Below are 21,397 nucleotides of genomic sequence, written 5' to 3' on the forward strand. Positions count from 1 at the left end.
GTCACCCGATATTTGGGATATCATCGCCAGACCGTCCGACAGTAGAAGATGCCAGTCCAACACCTCCCCACACAGGTCGAAGCTGCGTAGCATGTCCTCCTTGGACAACATGTTTCCACACAACTCCTTCCAAATATTTAACAGATTAGCCATAGACGCTGAGAAACTTTGCAAGGACAGAACCTACAGATCTTCCATTCTTGCAGACATGTATGCCTTAGTCAAGCTCTAGGTGGACTCTCTGTGATACCGCAATATCCATTCTTCGATGTATCCGGATGCACTTTTATTTGTTGTAACTTTATGTTTTTGTACTTGTTGTAACTTTATGTTTTTGTATTTCTTATAACTTTATGTTTTTGTATCTTCACCAGTGGCTGTTTAAGGCCGTATATTGTATCTGGCTCTGTATGCAATGCATATGTCTGTATTTTATGTTTTTTTTTCTCTGTATATAACTCATGTCCTCTAGCTGCATAGCTGTAAAAGGACAGTTCTTCGGAAATAAATTGATATTAATAATAATAATAATAAAATATCTGGACTTGTCAGCTTTGACAGTTGAATTGTAACCGCTACCTTACCTTTCCATACATTATTTTTATTGAAGTTTAATTTATTCAGTTTCCTTGACATCTGTTTTAGTTAAAGAACATTCCCATATTTTATTGTTAATCCCCGACTAAAGTTCCATGATGAGCTATTGTAACGTGCAATCTGTGCGTATCGTGGTTCTTTATATGTTGCAAGAAGGATAATCTCTCTCTCAGATTAAAAATTTTGTTATGAAGGTCTTCTGTCCGTATTCCTCTGCCATTACCACTTCTCAGCTTTATCCATTCAAATATCATATATGGTGACGTCACTTGTAACGTAATCCGTCATTGTATTCTAATGGTTTTCAGTCTCTGCACCCAACTGCTCTCTTTGTTAAGACTCTCCTTGACCTAATCGCCCCAGATTGAGAGTCATTTTGTCAACTACTCCTGAATCTATTTCACTACTGGTCGAGACCTTAATAGGACATTTCCTGGGGGGAGGGGGGAGTTCTTACCGCATTCGTTTGCACAACGGGGTGTACAATAAACGTCCTTTTCTTGTAATGAATATTAAGATGGATGTCTCCAGACTTTATCGTAGAATGACTGGGTTAACTTGAGTGAGAGAGAAAGCATACCAGACGGGGACACACACGTGCTTATATTGGAAAGGAGGTTTACTAATCCCTGCATTTAATATGTTCTCAGTTTTTGTAACAAACAAATGTATCCAATTAAAAACGATGAATCTTCAGTCAGGTTGAGTGTCATGAATCGCAGTAAAATTAAAACATTTAAAACGCCAGGGTTTAATATTGCAAAATCACGTCCAAAGTAGCCTACATCAATATGAAATCATAAACATACTCTTACCTAAAACCTTGCCATCATCAACCGTTCTCTCAGAATAAGAGAAAAATAGCGTTTTGGTATACTCTGATTTTTGGTATTCTCTAATTTTCATTGAGGATTTGTGTTTCCAACAGTTCGGTCTGGACAGAAACAGGAACAGCGCCGAAGCATGTACAGTTCCAGTCAACCTTTAAACACGAAGACTGAGAAGTAATGGTATTATCTAGTGGCTACTTAGTGTATGGCTGAAATGAGCTAGCTTTCATCAATGGACAGTTTTTGTTGACACCTCTTCAAAATCTCCACAGGAAAGAGCGTTCCCTCAAGATTGTTGGATCTTTGTAAAGACAATATTAGCGGAAGCCAGCTCTTTCAGCAATTTCCAAAAATGCCAAGCTCAAGTTCTCAGTCTTCTGAGTCTGTAGAGGTATTATCCTTACAGATTACCTCCCAAAAGGCAACAGCATCATGGGAAGTTCTACAGAAACCGTCTAGGAAAGTTAAGAGACTCGGAAAGCTATCCAAAAGGTATCCACCTTCTAATCAACGATGCTCTTGCTTACAAGGCTGCTTTCACAGGGAAATTGAAATCAAATGCGGCTTTGAAAACATTCTGCCGTCTTCTTATTCCTTAAAATTAACTATTATTATATGATCATAGATTTCGGATGACTGATAAAGAGATAATTATTGAAATGGAAGTCTGGGTTTTCTGTTCGGAGCTCTATTCACGAGTCCTGAAAGATCTTATTCAGAGATGGGGAAATGTGTAGCTCTAGAAGGTAGCTTACACAGAGAAGAATGAAATTGTTAACCAAGTTTCAAATCCCTAATTCAAATATTTATAGGTGAGAGTAAATACTTATTAACTGCCCCCTTGTAATAACTTTGAACAAGACAAAAGTAACGATCAGGTGGAAGCAGGAAAATGAGTTCCAGTTCTTCTCAGTGTCCCCGCATTCCTAGGCAGAAATAGAAATGTTACAGAGTATCTGCATTAGTCTCGTATAAACTCTGAACCTCAGCTCTCATATAGGGATGATTTAAAAAACGCCTATACAGTCCTGGACATCATTAGACCATTCATGAATCCCAAATCTCAGGGAACTAACAAATACTCAGAGTACCACAAACTGAAAATAAGAATTTTAACAAAGCTAATCCAAACAAAGGTTATCCAATCAAAATGAGACAATATTTTATTAGTAGCGAACAGAGAAGTTAATTAAAACTTAGAGAAAGTGCTGGAAAAGTCCTCCTTCGACTCTTTGAAGAAGGTTTCATTTGGTGTAATCCAGTTGGGATTCCTCCAAGTCAGTGTGATAAAAAAAAATCAATCTGTCTCATTGTAAAATTGATTTAAATGAAAAATAATATTCCTAATTAAACAGACGTTCTTCTCGAAGAAAAATAACCACGTTACGCACTGCACTATCCCTCAAAGAGCATTGCTGTCACAATGAAACTACCTTCTGCCACCTATCTAAGAATATCATTCCATATCCAAAAACATCATATACACCATTGACCAATGTATTTGAGGATAATTCCAAAGAAGTAATTCCGTATTAAATTTTGAAATATACCAATTTAAAACCCATTTTAAAATTTGTTAACGTTTACTTTAATTTTGGCGAAGCACTAAATCTGAACGTTAGGATCATTTCTTTCAATTGTATTCCTTAAGGTATTGTGTGTTTGGTGTACAATTTTGCACGCATTTGTTTTCCTTTGCTCGTTCCTGTTTCTTCCACGTTCTTGGCTTCATATTAAACTTAATAACATACTGCAGTCCGAGACGTTCAAGGCATCATTAAGAAGAAAAACATTTTTTGCGCTTCATACATTTTAGCAATGCCTTCATGCAGGAAACAAGAAAAGTTATTCACTGCTTGAAATTTGATATTTCAAACAACATATGGATCTCGTCTCTTTTTACTAAATTCGGAAACAAACCTCCCAGCTCTTCGTTCCGCCTAAGAATGCGTCTCCTTTATTTACTTCTCTGTTTCCCGAATGTTTACTCAATAACACTACAGCAATTTGAACTAAAGAATTCACTTTCCACGGATTTTGTTTTCCGAGAAAATATTAAAGTAAGGCTGAGCCTGCTTTGTAGCAATCAAATGCTACAACTCATTATTTTATGCTTTATTTTCTCTGCATATTCGAAAGATATTTAAAGTACAAAATAATGATTTCATCAAATAGGAAGCTTAAGTTACAGTAGAAAATATTTTATTTTTTACAAAACGAAGAATGTGACCTGGTAGTTCGTAAGAAACATAATATAAACTTTTCTTTTCTTTCTCTTTTTAAAAACCTAACTGCTTCTTCCCATGGGCTTTTAAATTTACCGATCCCACTGACCATCAAATATTTACATTACAATGCGCCTTAGTAGCTGACCAACAAGGTCATTTGCGTATCATAAGTCATTCGCACGCAGTTGTCTTAAAGCTGTTGTGTTTTTTGTGCCTCATATCGAATTCAGCATTATGATTTTACCCAACACTGGCCTATTGAGTCATTGGATGTCAACCCGATTGAGTATTTTTGGGATGAGGGGGGATGGTCTGTGTCCCGCAAGGATCATCTTCAAGATGAGGTAGTCTACACGAGCTAAATTCCCTGTGGAACGCTTATAGCACATCTTGTACTCTATTCCCTAACGAATGGAAGTTGTTCTGAGGTCTAAAGGTGGAGGCAACTCTCATATATTAAACTATCGTAGGGGCCGGAGATATAATTCTCCTCCCACTTTTCCTCTCGTAATTGAAACGAAGGTAAGGTCATCTTCATGAGGTTCTTGAAGACAGTGACATACGCATTAACTTGACATGACACACAACAGATTTCAGCGCTATCCGCTACATGTTCAGATTTTTCTGTAAAAAATGTTGCTAAGTTTGATAGAAGGGTTCCGAGTGAGAACTCTTCCATAGGAGAGTCTCCAGTTTTAAGAAGCTCGCTAAAATTTGTAGAGTTTTCATCTGAGCTGACCATGGATGAACACCCTGAACGTTAATCTTTAATAGAGCTCAGCCCATTTAGAGCTGCAGTCTTAAGTATTTCTTATATTTCAGAGTTGTTTTTAACAGAAACTTGATTAGAACATTTCTTTCAAATCCGTAATCCTAACAAAACTAGAATTCATAATGGGTACTCAACACAATCTTACTCAAAGACCCGTACAATAAAATCCTGAAGCAAGCTATACGAGCGAAGTTGACTCCAAAGTTATATGCACATTATCACCACCTAGCCACAGAACACCATATCATCAACCGAGTTGCCACAACAAAAAAAAAAAAAAAAATAAGTCCATAAACTTTTGGTTAGTGCCTTATAGATAGGTGATAGCTGAGTGGCCATCCCAAAATCCCTGATTTGAAGTGATTTATGGACTGTGTTATCCCCTGGCGGTCCGCCAAGTGATGATGCCCTTCAAATGACATTGGGTAGTAATAAATTTCATATTTAATTGTATTAATTTCAATTTCGGTTACTTATTCGGAATCTGCATTGAAATCTACTTCTGATAACATATTTTCATTTTATTTTATGACCATAATTAAAATATTGACGATAAACTGTTTGTTACCTTAATTTTGTCCACCAGTGTATATACAAAGAGGAGGAGAGAGAGTGTAAACATCCTAAGCAATTTGTTATTTATTCAAATGTACCGAACATAAAGAAAACCATCCAATGGACAGGGAAAAAAAAAGAGATTCTTTATCTATTTCAACGACCATTTCCAATATTTAACTCTCCTAACTTTTATCTCTGTATTTATTTTTCTTATTCCTGAAATTGAAAACGGATAAATGCAAAGATATCTCTCCTATCTGAGCTTTACGATAACCGAATGAGTTGTATCATAAAACTGTGTATGCAATAACAATTGGAGCTTCCTAAAATGGATCCTTTTATCTCGCTTTCCTTCACTTTAGAGGCCGACTGCTGCTGCTCTAAGAGACCCGAAAGATCTTTAATGCAGTCATACGAATAGGGATGTTTTCAACAGACTATTTTTTACCTTCTCCCCTCTTTCTCCATCCCCCAATGCTTTAAGAGGACAATATCTTATATCTTCTCCTCTTTTTTTTTTTTTTTTAAATGGAAGCATTAAAACTTTACCCGATAGAAGACGATCTAAATGGTGACTGGCTAGCCTGGAAAACCAATTTATTCTCCTTTAAGGATTCTGAATTACTTTTTTGGACTTCTGTAGAAACTGAAGTTCAATTGCATGTAGAGTGGACGCAAGACATTTTAGAAAGAGGGAAGAAAAGAAAAAAAGAGAGGAGTCTTCGATACCGGCGCTGTGTAAGAAGAAGAGTAGCTTTCCTTAGAGAAAACCATTACAGCAAGGAATGCAGGAAATCTCGCGCTGGTCATGGATAACATGAGGTGCGGAGATTCTTTCCGTCATGAGGCACATGGCTTTCAAGAGATCCTAGGGCCGAAAATATTACGTAAATGACCCGTTAAATTAAGAAGGAGGAGGCGAAGCAGAGTGATGTCCGTAGACAAATGACTATGAAGATGTGGGGCAAGACGTTGAAGAGAGCGAGTTGAAAAATAAGGAGAGAAAAAAGAGGACGCTAATGGGTGGAGGAGAAGCTTTTGTCGTGAGGGGCAACTTGTTCGTGATCACGGTTGAGAAGGTGGGGACCTACGGAGCACTGAACTGAAAAAAACAAATCGTTTGAAAGGCGAAGACATTAACACCCCAACGCTTTCTCCGTTGATTCGTACGCTGATAGCGTTCTTCCGTGTCGCTTAGTTACCCAGTTACCCCTATAAGCCAAAAATTTAATTTTTTTCCAATGTCCTGTCCAAAATGGAAATGTCTGGTTGTGCAGAGACATTTCTTGTGCTTCTTATTCGCTGAAAAACTTAAATGCATACTAACGATTAAGGTCTTTTAAACGTGTTATTTATTTTTTTAAATAATACATTCTTACTGCAGACTGATTTCACTGCTCATACCGCCCTCTAGTAGTCACCTTGGTATCCTGTACAAGGTCTATTGTGTGTCCTGTATGCACAATAAACAACTTTATTCTTACACTATTCAGTAGAGAACAAAAACAGTTATCAGTGGTTTTTAAGACAAACTTCGTGCGCTTAACTTTTAATTTAATAAAGTTTAATTTATTAAACTTTATTAAATTAAGCTGAGGTATTTTTAAAAAAAGAAGATACCTCAGCCCGATAAAAAATAATTTAATATTAAATGTTAAAAATGACAGTTATTCTCCTGATATCTTCTTTCATAATTGCGTTTTTATTATTTAAACACATTCTTATGCTTCGCGATAGTTCGCCCTCTAGTGGTCACACAAGCATTCTCGATTTGTAAATAAATATTAATAAATAGTCAGTATTATTTAATAATATTGACTATTTATAAACTCTAGCGGTTTTCTTGAAAACTAACTTAATCCAAAAAAAAAAAAACAAGTTTATATCCGATGAAAAATAAATTTAATATTGAGATTAAAAGGTTATTAATGTCTTATCAAATATTTAAAAACAAATATTTATATTTTACTGTTTGGATGGAAACAAATTTTTGACGGTCTACTTTAAGTTTGTTGAAGTTCTAGGAAATTGGTTACAAATACATTTTGGGAATAAGTCTTCAGTATTAGAACTTGCTCACTAAAGTGAAACTGTCATAAAGCCACCTGGATGTTCTTCGCCACTATGACCGATCTGATCTTAAACCGAGTTTGTTTCTCGTCTATGCAGAAAATCCAATTCTAGAAGTATCTCCTTCGATTCGTGTCCTTATATTTGCTTGGATCCCCTTTAATGTCGCATAGTCACGCTTGAACGTGACAAACTCGACAGCTGTCCAGATACATGGCATCTTTGAATTTAATTAACTTGTGATCGTAAAATTTGTTTCGCGTGTCATGGTTCGACTTATGGCTGGTTGTATTAATTCTTCGCTATACCACCACTTCGGAAAATAAGTTTGGAAGTTTCGAACGAAAAACGAAGACGACTGGGAATCCGCAAACTTTTTGTTTTTTTATTATTTACTAGATTTATTTATCCAACGGCAAAGAAGTATGATAGCTATATTGAATAAACCCTGTTAATATTTTTATTTCATTACGCTTTTCGAAGAAGTTGTATTATATAAAATAATATTATTTTATATTGCAAAATAAAATATAATTTATTGGTGTGTAGAGGAAGAAAGAATATAGAATGCTACAACTTTCTGTTATAAATATAAAATAGCATAAATACTGTCTATGAGTAAAAATATAAAATGAACGAAATGAAACGTAGGGAAATTAATTAATTTATAATTAAATAAAAATACCAATGCCGTGTTTCCTTGTATCCTGTGCCACCCTTTGATCGCCATACTGATGAGCAGCATGATCTTCTTGGAAGCAGTAATGTTGTTTCTTAATTTCGTCATCATTTTCTGAAGAGCTATAATCCTGCCATTCATGACTTCGTTGTCGTCTCATCCGTGATCCCTGGCGGGTCAAGCGGCCAGCTTTACTCATGTGATCCATTCAGACACTACAAAAAAGAAAAAAAAAAAAAAAAACAAGAACCCGAAATAGATTGAATTTTCAAATTAATATAATTACAAAAAATATTTAATAATTATATTACCATATATTCGGATTAGTTTGTTTTTTTTTCTTCTAAAATCCCGCGCCTTCAGAATATACAGGGTGTCTCAAAAAGATGTAACCAATTTTAAAATGTTTGTAACAAATGTAATTTTAATGATAGAAACACAAAACCTGCGCTAAATGTGAGAAAAACAGTTGAAGTTTTTACTTCAATAATCCGTTCTAATAATCTGTTCTTTTCGTTTGCAGATTGTGACGGTTGTCCTGAAGTTTAAGTAGAGAGGTAACAAATGGATCCCGTGACCAAAGCACAGGTAGTGGGGTGGTTTATTGAAACCCGGTCTGAAACGCAGGCTCAGCGTAATTTCAGGAGTAAATACGGGATAAAGCCACCAACCCGTAACAGCATCAGAAAGTGGTATCAGCTATTTAAGGAAACAGGTAGCGTCCATCCTAAGAAAAGTCCTGGTCGACCAGCATTGATGCAGGAAAGAGTGGAAGTTGTGAGAAATGCATTCGTTCATAGTCCTCGAAAATCCTTTAGAACAGCAGCACATCAACTGGCCATCCCCAAGACTTCAGTGAAAGAGTGTTGCAAAGAAATTGAAAATGCACCCTTATAAACTGCAGATTCTCCAGCGCATAACCCGGGATGACCGTGTGAAACGTAAACAATTCGCATAAGACATGTTGGAGAAAATGGAACAAGATGAACGTGTAATGACACGGATTTGTTTCACGGACGAGTGCACATTTCATGTTTCGGGAAAGGTGAATAAGTAAAATGTCAGAATTTGGGGGACTGAAAACTCACACTGCGCGCAGGAGTATCAGCGAGATAGTTCAAAGGTGAATGCGTTGTGTGGCATCATCATGGTTGATCGTGATTATTATTGGACCCTTTTTCTTTCAAGAAGCGACTGTGAGAGCGGATAAAGTGTGTTTGGTGTCAAGCGGCACCAGGGGTTTCCCCCATCTCCGCATTGCTTGCATTGTGATGGGTGTGCCAGTTTACTGGAAATGCCAGAGATTCAAAAGTGTATGGATATTGTACATGTGTAGTGTCGTATACCGTTGTTCATCTGGTCATTTAGCCGCTGGACCCCTACTGAGGCCCAACGTTGCCCCACTTTAGCCCCGTGGAGGCAGACCAGGAAACACCAGTCGACTAAGATTTACTCTGGCAGGTCCTGCCACCTAATTTCCTGAGATTTCAGTGGCTAGGACCTTAAAAAAAAAAAAAAAAAAAAGTATATATATATATATATATATATATATATATACGTTTACAATAGTTCCCACAAAACAGATTAAGAAACAATAGAATGATAATACAAAAGAATTATAATACAAAAGAATAATAAAAAAAAAATATATATATATATATATATATATATTTGTATTTATATATATATATAATTACCACGACATGCTTGAGCTTTATGTGTATCCTCAATTGGATGAACTGCCAAATGGGGTTATTTTCCAACAGGATGGAGTGCCGCCACATTGGGCTTTGAGTGTGAGGAGGTCTCTTGATGACAAGTTTCCTGGCCGTTGGATTGGGCTTGATAGTCCCATTGCGTGGCCACCACGTTCACCAGATTTAGCCTCTTGTGATTTCTTCTTATGGGGATTCATCAAAGACACAGTTTACAAGACCCCTGTTGCAGACATCGCAGACTTAAAGCGCAGGATTACAAATGCAATTACCATGATTGCGTGACATCCTTGAAAAAACATGGGATGAACTTTATTATCGATTAGATGTTGTTCGTGTGACAAGTGGCGCACATGTTGAATGTCAGTAAAAACTTCAACTGTTTTTCTCACATTTAGAGCAGGTTTTATGTTTCTATCATTAAAATTACATTTGTTACAAACATTTAAAATTGTTTACCCCTTTTTGGGACACCCTGCATATCATATTTTCAAATTTATCCGGATATCCTTATGACTCAGTAAAAATGAACTACAGCGCCATCCACGTGCCAGAAATAGGTATAAAAGAAACAGGAAATTCGTCATCGGATGTCATATTAGGTGATTATGTCATATACAGCCAGGTTGTATACAGCCGTGCCATGTACAACCAAGAAATATTCGGATAGACAGCAAAAATCGACGGAAAGAGACCGAAGGGCACTCAAAGGAGTGGATCCCTGATCATATACTGTCAACCAGGAGTTCAGGGAGCTTGCAGAACTGATATTAGTACAAAGACGATATGCAGTGAGCTGCATATCATCGAATTTTACAGATGGTCTGCAGTACAGAGTCTACTTCTCTGGTGCACAGCCTACTATAATTGGAACATTGGAAAGGTGTGTTATGGGGGTGACGAATCACGGTACATGGTTTTCCAATCTGACAGCCATGTTTGAGTCTGGCCATGCTCGAAAAATATTACAAGAGTGTGTCGTCCCAGCTGAAGTTTTGAGGGGCTGTCACCTTCTGGGGTTGTTTCTTGTGGTTTGAACCATTGGATGTCATCCCTGGAACAATGAATGCAATAAGCTGATGTTCTGGATAATTTCACTTTTCCTACTCTATGGTAGTAGTGTGGGAAGGTTCCTTTTCTGTTTCAGCATGGCTATGTACCATGATATTTCAAAGAAATATGTTGAATAAGGAACAGACTAAAGTACTGCCTTTTTCTTATCACAAGCGACACGTTATTAAATTATTGCATCAGTGAAAGGTATTCGAAATAGGTAGGTGTTCGATTACTTTTGAACCTGTAAACTACGCCTATTTAGGATGGACCAGAAGAGTACTTTATTTAGTGTGAAGGAATACGCCGATATCTGTACTTGGGTCAAAGAAAACAAGACTGTTTATATAAAAACAACATATTTGTAACTTTGGTTAGTACTAACAATTATAAGGGAATTTGTTCGTTGGAGTTCTTAATTAGACCAATGATTACAATTTAAAAACTCTTCCTTTTCACAAAGAACTTAGGCGAAACTGCGGTAAGCAAGATTTTAAATACCAGAGTGTTAAACACACGACTTAATTAAAGTAATTATTAGAGAAATTTATAATCAGATATGTGACTAATTAGACAATTTAAAAGCTGAATTAAAAATAGCTGCTCTAGAGTTCCTTTAACATCATTAAAGAAATACAGCTAATTCGAAAGATTTTTTAAACATATATAAAGAACCACACTGCTAATGACATTTTTCAAGACCATTTAACAAAAATTGGCCTGCAGAGCAATTATATTAATTGTCTCGAAAGCCACACCTGTAAACAAACAGAAAAACTATTGTAATCTTAATAATAAAATGAAATGCTGAAAAAATGAAAAGAGGACATGCACAATTATAAGGTTAAAGTTGTGGTGTTCAGTTTTATTTAGGGCAGTATCATATTATCTCTTTCACGTTTTTCAGGTATTGAGACAAACATTACTGAATAAACCCACTTTAAAATAAACTGTTTACTTACAACAAAGCAATAGGGAAAATTGAGCGTGATGACACAGTCATCATGTGTCACCTTGGAAACTGGAATGCTTTGTTTGCAAAATTACGTTGGTACCTAAGACTTGTGTGTTTAGCGTGCTTTAAGTTGAACAGCTCTATTTCAACCATGACACGAAACCAAACATTTTATTATCAATGAGTTCGTGTCAAGATTTCTCAGTGAGGATGTACCAACTTCTGTGTGGCTACCACACCCGATTGGAGAAGTCATTTGCCCACTTAATAATACACCACTCTATCTAAAAGTAGTATGTCAATATTCAACCTTGTGTAAATACATAATAAAACCTTTAGCTTAATCCGGGAAATTGCATGGAGAAAAAAGGTTTCGTTGTTAGAGTAAATAAAGTTATTTTGCCCAACCAAATTCTGAGGGAGCGCATATGACTCGGAGACAATGGCTTGGAAAGGTCAGGTCTCGAGTTCGACACCCATTGCAGGCTACAGGAATTTTATAAGAAGCTTTATTCTTTGATTTATTATCCCACCAACAGGCAAATCGAACATCGTCTTAACCGCGTGCTCGGGAAGTGTTAAAGTAGGTTTACCATCGAGTTTCTTAGAGAAGCTGACCCATGAAATCTACCGTGAATTATTAAAACAAGAACGGGTTCGCATTTCGAAATGGAAGTGGCGTAAATTGATCTATGAGAAACATCGTCCCAGGAGTTGTTTATTATATGAAGACTGGCTGAGAATGGTAAATTATGCAAGTGTACTTTGTTTACCGTGTTCTACTGAGCGGACAACTTTTAGTGTAGATCGATCACCTGATGGTACCGTAAAAACAAGTCAAAGTGGTATTGTTTAGCTTATGGAAACTGTTACTTGTCACTCATGATAATGAACGGCCGTGGATAGCCTTTACCATACCAACACGATTTTGTTTATTTGCCGAAGTAATTCGACATTCAAGTGGCGCCCCCTTTCTTTCGGTTAAGTGTAAAAAGAGTTTTCGAGACGTGGTTCAAATTTGTTTAAAATCTTAAAGCAGCCTATGACGTCACATCTAATTCATTCAATCAGCTAGTTTAATTTTTGAACTTAATTTTACAGGCAGATGACTGGTTTTATTACTAAGTCCATCGATCTCATATTGTCGAGGATCTCCAGCACGAGTTGCGTCTGTATTGCACTACATATTTTATTCAGCTATGTTTTTATTAGCTTTATTCAGTTATATTATGTATATTATTTTATTCAGCTACATATTTTAAATAAAACAGTGTTCAAATGGAGGAGCACGTTGCTACTTTTTAACAGCTCTTGCAGAGTGTGCGTATTTTTCCCTAAATTCTTATAAAATGTGCAGAATCCAGGTTCTGACTCTTTCTTCCAAGTGGGTAAAATAAAGCGTTTCGTTCTGTTTATTTGATTTGAAAGCAAGGCATATAAAAACCCTTCTTTAATGCAAACACGTTCATTTTTTATAGGTGGTTCACAAAGCTTCCCCTGAATAATGATATCGAAGGATAATGGGTCCCTTAATCCTATCCAGTACACGACAGGTGATAAATCTAATTGAAAACTCTACAGCTGTACTCTACATTCATATAAATCCCTACGTATCTTTTAAATTATCTCATCTATCTCTCGGGAGAATATATGATACGAGAATTAGTGGCCACTTCACTCTGAAATGGGTGTCTGTCACTTTTAGTAGGATAATAAAATAGCATGTGCTACTATGTGTAGTATTATAGTCTGGTTGCCATTATTTTCCGATGACAACGCAATTTTCTGTACCGAAAACTTTCTGGTTTGAAATATTTTCGAAATCATTTTTACCTCTTTGGATTTATCATTCGTTTAAAAAAAAAAAAAATCTATTTGCAGGCGGATAATTGAACGCCTATAATTAAGTTATTTTTTAACTTTAATGATTTAACTCGAGTTAAATAAATACGCTAAAATTATTATTAACTGCAGTTAATGAGCGCTGAAATTAGGCCGGAACTGTGCGGATTGTAGTTCCGGAAGTTAAAAATAACGGTTCCGACATTGGTTCCGGAAGCCATTAATTTGAACCGTGTGCAAGTTTTACATCGGATAAATTATTACCCATTTCATCAGTGTTAAGATTCAGCTACAAACTCAAAACAATAGTAAGCAAAGGTATTAAAATAAACATCTCCCAGGGGCCCAAAATTACTTAGAATAATATGGATTTATGTAGAATGATAAATGTGTTCTTATGTTTGTAGAAGTGTGCGCGCGAATAATTTTAGTTTTCATTATATAATAGAAGAATTAATGCGATATCCTGGACACCTCGCTATACATTTTATGTTTAGTGTCTTACCTGATGTAATCCTCTTTATATTCAGACAACGCGCTAACGGTAAGCCTCATGGAGGGAGCGTAAGTTATTACCACCATGTTCCCATAAATCTTAAGCTTTTCTCATGGCCCGGTAATGGAAGTTACTATAATGAATCTTAGCCTCTCTCAAAGATGAAATATTTTATTCATCTGAAGGCTGATCAAATATGCGAATTCTTTAGCGAAGTCTTCTTCTTCTTCTAAATATATTTACATACGAAAAGGCTCGAAGTCATTTAGCTGAAGTCGCCAAAATATTAAAGCATATTTCAATGAATAACGTACGATGTTTATGATTGTGTATTTTGCATTATCTAAAGTTATTAGCATTGGATTTAGATTTAGAACTGGAGTTTTCAAGGATGCCACAAGTCGTTCTTTGAATATGGTCAGAACTCATTATATTCAGTGTTTTTTTTTTAATTTCGAATTATACTGTGGCGAAGTAATTTGCATTCTTCGAAAATTAAGATTGTCATTTGTCTGACTATCCTTCATCTTTTGAAAGCATCTCTCTCTCTAGTATTCTTCAATTGGCGCCCCTAACTAATAAAACTTTGAAAAGAATTCTGTAAAATTTACCAGTGCTTAAATGCCCATAAAATATTAAACCATTTATTTACAATATTAATATAATGCACGTAAATAATTAAAACATAAATAGTTCAATCTAGGAGTTGGATGCTTGATTGGATCAGTGTGGGTCTTAGATTGGACAAGTTTGTAAACTATATTGGATTTTGAAATTTAATTATTTCCAGGAAAACAAAACACCATAAAATGCGCTTGACAGATTATAAATAATGATGAGAATATGCGTGTTTTTTGTAATAATTTTGAGGCCTTTTATTGGTAATCTTATCTCACAACAACTGCATATACTTGTTGTTGTAATTTTGTTTTCGCTCTTATTTTTTTTTCTAATTTATCCTAAGCTTACTGATGAAGTGCTTGTTTTAATCAAGGGCTGTAACAATTGATTGAATTTATGGGTATTAAAGTGATGAAACAGGTTATTTCCTTTGGGAATCCGAAAATCTAATATACGTTTTTTTTTTGTCGTAGTACTAAACAGACATTCTTCCAGCTTTAGAAGAAGACCTCATACCAACTAATCCTCTAATTCGTTGGGCGAATCATTCATTTTTCTATATTATCAACTTATTTTCCTCAGCAACACAATTAACTTTTTCTTCTAGATGGAGTTTGTTGCCTGGAGACTCGTGTCTCCATTTATGCGAAGAGAGAGTCTTGCGTATCTTTCTTGGTCCATTTGCCACAGGAGCCTCTTTTACTTATTATAAAAGAGGAAAATAGATTTTAATTATTAAATTTATTCATTGAAATGTATAGTACATCCAAAAAGTTTCTGGACAATCCTGTCTGCATAGTCTATTGAACTTTCCGTGATAAACAAATGACTCAGAGCGGTATATAAGATACACAAAAGGTAAAAGGGGGATCGAAACACTATTGAAGTGAGTGGCACTGACGTAAATGTTAAACCAACGTGTGTGTGTGTCCGGATACGTTTTTGAAAAGTACTATATATGTAATACTTCCTGATGCGGACTGGATTACTTCTGTCCTTGTGGTGCCTCCAGGCGCACATACAGCTGTTACTGGCTCTCAAATAGAAACGTGGTTAGTTAGCAAAGATAACACAATGCCATTCCTGTCTCTAAATATCTCTCTCCCTGCACCACTACAGTTACTGACAACGATCGAATGATCTCAGAGGTAGACGGATGGAGAGAATGCAGCCTCACTTCCCAAATTTGTGTGCTAAACTTGCTTCTAGACATGGTCTCAGACAGGGATGAGGTTATGCTGTTGGAAACCTGGTGAGAGGCATAATTCCTGACACTACTCAGCAGATGTGTCAAACTTCGATTTCTTATTATTCAGACGTTACCAGAGCATTGGTAATGCACACAAATGCTATTTCTCGTGTTGACTATCCAGTTTCTGACAATCCAATCCCTTTCAAAGTCCATCAACTGTACATAGAGTCGCCTTATTCGTGAGAAAGACATTGCACACTCTGACTCAAGGATACTCGTTCACCGTTTTTTTTTTGCATTCAAATGTTTGTCTATCTTAAGATTCCTGCATCAGGGTGGTAACAGGTATGTTATTGTACTTTTTACTGCGCCGATTAGCTTGACACACTAATTCTTTACGTCCATTTCAGGTAAATCCGTTCATTCTCCGTAGATGGAGCAATTTCTCTGACAACACTGCATATTTAAAATTTATTTATATTTACAATTGCCATTTCTAATAATATAAACGCATTTCTTCACTCGAAATAAGGTAAAAGTGAAAATACACACTAAATATTTGCACGCACAAACTACATTACCATACCAAAAGTATTCGGATACAAACACCCTTAAGAAAAACACGAATTTTAATAAATAATTAAAAAGATGTAAGCTCACACTATCCCCCGATGGCAACATCGATCTTTCGTGGAACACTGTCGAGCACTTCTTTGTAGCGGGCAGCAGGAATTTCTGTTCATTCCTCCTTCATTGCAACCGCCAGTTCAGCTGTAGAAAGGGGCTTATTGGCTGCTTCCTGTTTTGCGTACATCTTGCTCGCACCGTCCACTACACTGGGAGGAGAGTCCGATTACTTTTGGTAGGGCAGTCCATTTTCATCTAATGATTTACCGTTACAAAAATACTGACCAAAAACAGCGCGCGCTACCATTAATTTTGTCTCCCATCGTGCATAAATATTCTGTATGGGCTCGATGCAGAAAAGTCCCAGCGACATCCTCTGGGATTTTTCCACTAATACCGGATACGTGTAAAAAGGCTGTAAATCAATAAATGTAAACGAAATGTAGTATTCCCTTAGTAAATAAACAAACCAGCTGACAAAGTGAGAATCCGTTGAAAAACTGCCGATACGGATAGCCAACTTTTTTGTCTTGATTAGAATCTAATTTTCAACGTTTCTCGGGATCCCCCGAGCAACATATCTCGGTTGTAGATCACCGTAAAACATTTATAAGTAATCGAGAAACTATCGCAGGTATACTGAGAGGATTAATTGTGCGAGGGAAGGTAAAGTCGTCTTGAGACCGGCTTTTGCTGAACTGTTTCCATGGTGACAATGAATAAGTAAACACACAGCGAAAACTATCATCCTTGGCAATATTTAATGCTATTCTACGCAATCATTCCTTTCAACTTGCTAGCAAAGAGCCCACGCCGAAACATCTTAGTTTTTGCCCCTTTAAGGCAAGCATTCTCAGGTGTAAGAACTCGAGTGTTGGGGACATAAAAGCATTAAGGTGCAGTTTGGTTCGCATTTGAGAGTTTATTAAACTGGTGGATCTCGTTTGCGCTGGAAAAATCCGCTTAATGCAAAATATGGATTCGCATAAATAAATATAATATTCGTATAAACAAAATAAGTTAATATCTTACAGGTATTTTCTAGCTGGAGAACACGACTGGTGTAAGCGCCAACAGAAGGAGTACAGTCAATGGAAGTCTTTTTAACCATCTTTCGCACCTTTTATCATATGGCTCTCAGTCAATCATTTTTGAAAATGATTTATCCTTTGATAGTTTCTATGTATGTTCAGTTTTATTCACCTTTTAGATCTCTCTCTTCACACACAGTTTGCAGATTCACCCCCTACAAGTTTCAAAATTTCCCGTCCGTCCACATGTAACATTCTAGATATTTATATGTATTGATATAATTGTTAATTATATTAAAATGTCTAATTTATTTATCTGGCAACAAAACCAACTGGTGTATACAAAATAATACAAAAAAAATGCTCCTAAAGGGATTATTCAGAACCGTCGCTGAGGAAGTCTTACTTGCAGGATAAAGAGAGATTAGGTTCATGATCTGCCTTTTGAAGAAGGGCTGTAAGAGGCTTTTGGGGCTCTGACTCAAAAAAAAAAAAAAAAAAAATATATAAACAAGTCTGTGAACATCACTGCATACGCTGTTTGGACTTCCACCTAAAAGAGAAATTAGAAATTTCAATGAGCTGGAATTTGTCTCTAGCTTTTGTCTTTTAGCTTTCCCTGCTGTAGGTCATTGAACATGCAGAACGCAGTATATTTCCGTGTTGATGGATCAATATGACACAGTAAGGAAGCAACAGCAGTAGTGAAATTCTTAAAATCGCTAACATAGCTGAGATTCACAGAGGAGAGAGACTGGCTTCTTCCGAGGTATGAAAGTGTACAAGGAAGTTTATAATTCCCCATCGAAACACGAAATTTCTTAAAAATTCTGGCAAAATTATTCATTTAATATGACGTAGGTCTACAATATAAGATGACCACTTTCCTTTCATTAGAAATAATTCGCTTTAATCATTTTAAAACCATGCTACTCCCACCTGAGACCGAATAACTCGGCCACGCTGTAAAAAAGCCCCATCAAAAATCCTCACATTATCGACAGGACCCGAACTCGGGTCTTTTTCACCCGCTATGGAGAGGGCAGTGATTATACCCAATGTGCTATCCCCGTGGGCTTTTTTATTGATGCAAAAAAAGAATGTTGGTATTGCAGCGGACGAAACAAATCAAGTATATTTCCATTGAATTAACTACCTTTTAGTCTTAGCATTTCATAACAAAAGTAAACTCTTAAGATGACACTGTGGATACACCCTTATTAGTGTCACATCGCTAGACTGCCTTCCCTTAATAAATAAGAAAATAGCTTTTATTAAAACTTTGATGTATCGATATAGAAATAGTTGTGCTAATAACAGAGTCAGAAACGATGTATATGCATTTATAATGTAGGATTGCAAACGCTTAAATTTCTCTCTCTCTCAGCAACAAAAGTGAGAATGAAAATTATAATAAAATATTTTAACTGTAGCAAGAAAGGAGCTGTGTAAAATTTGTGTTCGTTCTTACCACATATATACGCACACTAGCCAAAAAAATACGAATCTTTATATTAAGACAGCCACAGGCAAAAGAAATTGAAATAGATGCAAAGAAAACTGTGACATGGAGTGATGATCTGTTGCTTCTGGGTATAAAGACTACAGGCTGTTGGACTGGCAGCAATCTGAAGCCAAAACGAGGAAAACGTGTGATCTATCAGACTTTAAAAAAGGTCTTGTCGTGGATGCACGTTTAGCAGGAGCCACGACTCAAGAAACGAAAGACAAAACTGGTTTCTCAAAAGTGTCCATCTCAAAGGATTTTAATGATTGGAAAGCAAACGGTTCTTCCACATTTCAAAGGTAAATGTAGTAAAAAACTAATACTTCAAGAGCGAAGCTGTGGTACTGTAGGGAGGACTATGTGGACATCCAGCGTGCAGAAAATAATATCTGAATTCAATCAAGCCCAGAACTGCCCTATTTCAACCAGTACCATGCGCAGGGAATTGAAGAAACTTTGTATTGGAAGTTGCCTGCCTATTAGGAAGCCACTTGTTTCAGAGAAAGAAAAAAAAAGTCATGATTGAACAATGAAGATCCAGGCACGGACTGGGTCCGTTGATTCCGGTGGAAGGTTGAATGTCATCCAGGGAGTACCTGAATTTTGTATCAGATCTACTGGCACCATGCAATGTTGCACTTTTACCCCAAAGGTAATGGCCAATTTATGGATGATAATAAAGCAGCGTACCGCGCCAGAATCGTGCATGAGTGGTTCGAAAAACATGACATGCATTTCCACCATCTTTCTTGGCCCACATCTGATGTCAGTTATTTTGGGAATGTGTGGGATATGCTGGAGAGAATTATTCGGCAACGAAGTTCTCTTCCCTCAATTTTGTAGCAGCTGAGCGATATTTTGCTGGAAGAATGGTTACAATTAGACCAAATAGCACTGAAACACCTTGTATGATTCATGCCGCGCTGCACACTTGTTGTTATTCAAAACAAAGGCCGCCCGATCCGATACTGAATAAAGGTTCGTATTTTTTTGGCTAGTATGTGTATAACGCAGTTTAAAACTTTAAATGATATACCAAGGAACAGGAATATTCCCATTGCTCAAATAATGGTTATTGGCATTTTAACTGACTATCATCAGATGGGACTAGGATGGCAACCTATATCTGACCTCTAGCGGAAAATTCTCTAAGCAATTTTAAATAAAATGGAGTACACTAAGCACTTGTTTTATGCGAAAAAGCTTTATCATGTTCGTAGTGTCAGGCCGTATCGCGACTTTCGAGCAAGACTGGAAGCCAATAATGTTCAAGTAGATCGAAATTAGGTTGTTTAAAAGTATGAAGGTGATGACAAGACAAGGAGCTTTACCTCTAGTCTTTGGAGGAATTACAGCGATCGTTCGTTCCTTAGTCCCCTGAAGGCCTGATGACAGGATCTGAAAGCGGTTCATAAGAATAAGTCTAAGCAATATTTACTAAGAGATGTTGAGGGACAGGGCCTTTCTACCATCATTTAATAACTAAAACTTAAAAATCAAAAGTTTTCCTCATTTTATTTTAAACTGGTAAGTACAGTGTCCATTGCCACGATGCATTGAGATGGTTTTTGTTGGTGCAATATCAATAATTACACAGAAACAGTCAAGGTCAGTGTGTAACATCAGAAAAATTAATGCATGGATTGCTTTTCCTTAATAGTTTCGATTTTTTCATCAAACATTTGGAAATTTTCGCGAAAGTATGTTTAAGAAGCCCCGGGGAAAAGTGGGGGGTCAAGTTAAATAGAATGCATGAAAGGAAGTAATTGATCATCTGACACTAAGAGCAAACGAGTCTTATCAGTTCTTATCTGTTTATTTATGATAAGCTAAGTCACCTCTATCTTATCTCTAAGATAAATTACTTTGCCGTCTCCATTGGAACGTATGAAAGTGACTGACACAGGGGTGGAGGTGATGCCAGGAGTGAGACCTTCACTTCGTTGATCTCACCACAGGGAGTTACAATAGCGATATCGCTCATGAACTTCGATTTTTCACTTTTAACTGATTTTGTTTTGTGGGTGGAACTAAGACTGCTATTATTACGGGGACGTCAAGTGTTGGAAACCAAACTGGATAGAGAAAGAACCGAATATTCATAAGGAAGTCACGGGTTCGAGCCCGTGACTACCAAATACGGAAAAGTCAGGGGATGACCGGCGCATATCCCCGAAGCAATATGGCGTTAGTTGCTAAGAACCAAATAACAAACAAACTTATTCCCTGTGAATTCTCTTCAACAAAAAGTGTTTTTTTATTTTTTATTGTGGCTTCTGCCAGGAATCTCAAGCGACCCTGGCAGAGGCCAGCCAGAGTATGATGGGCAGCCTGGTTCCCTCCCAGTGGTGGTGGTGGGCAACGTACGGTTCCATTAGGAGCCTTGCGTCCAAGAAACTACAGAACCCACCACAATACTATAGACATGCCACACATATTTCTGGCATTTAAAGAATCCAACATACTTCACTAGAGTACAGACGGCGCAGTTGTAGAAGACCACAGGGGCGCCTTACCCTAAACACTATGCACATATTAAATGCGCTGTACATATTAAATTAAATATCAAGTATGAATGCACTGTGATTTGCTGAAAAGAAAAAATGCCCTGTCTTGGTAGATGA

General features: G+C 36.7%; 1 protein-coding gene across 4 annotated transcripts in view; it reads right to left on the bottom strand.

The window, feature by feature from the left end:
- The window catches only part of LOC150078095 (teneurin-m-like), a 287,032-nt gene that overhangs the window by 146,917 nt on the left and 118,718 nt on the right, over positions 1 to 21,397 (bottom strand). For all 4 annotated transcript variants that reach the window (XM_090384887.1, XM_090384889.1, XM_090384888.1 and 1 more), the window contains exon 2: positions 7,741 to 7,949. In XM_090384887.1, the coding sequence (XP_090241013.1) occupies positions 7,741 to 7,942 (202 nt within the window). In that variant the 5' untranslated portion in view covers positions 7,943 to 7,949. The remainder of the gene's footprint in view (positions 1 to 7,740; positions 7,950 to 21,397) is intronic.

This window comes from Mastigoproctus giganteus, chromosome 11 (genome assembly GCF_048544385.1).
Source record: "Mastigoproctus giganteus isolate SK-2022 chromosome 11, ASM4854438v1, whole genome shotgun sequence".
Taxonomy (NCBI): Eukaryota; Metazoa; Arthropoda; class Arachnida; order Uropygi; family Thelyphonidae; genus Mastigoproctus; species Mastigoproctus giganteus.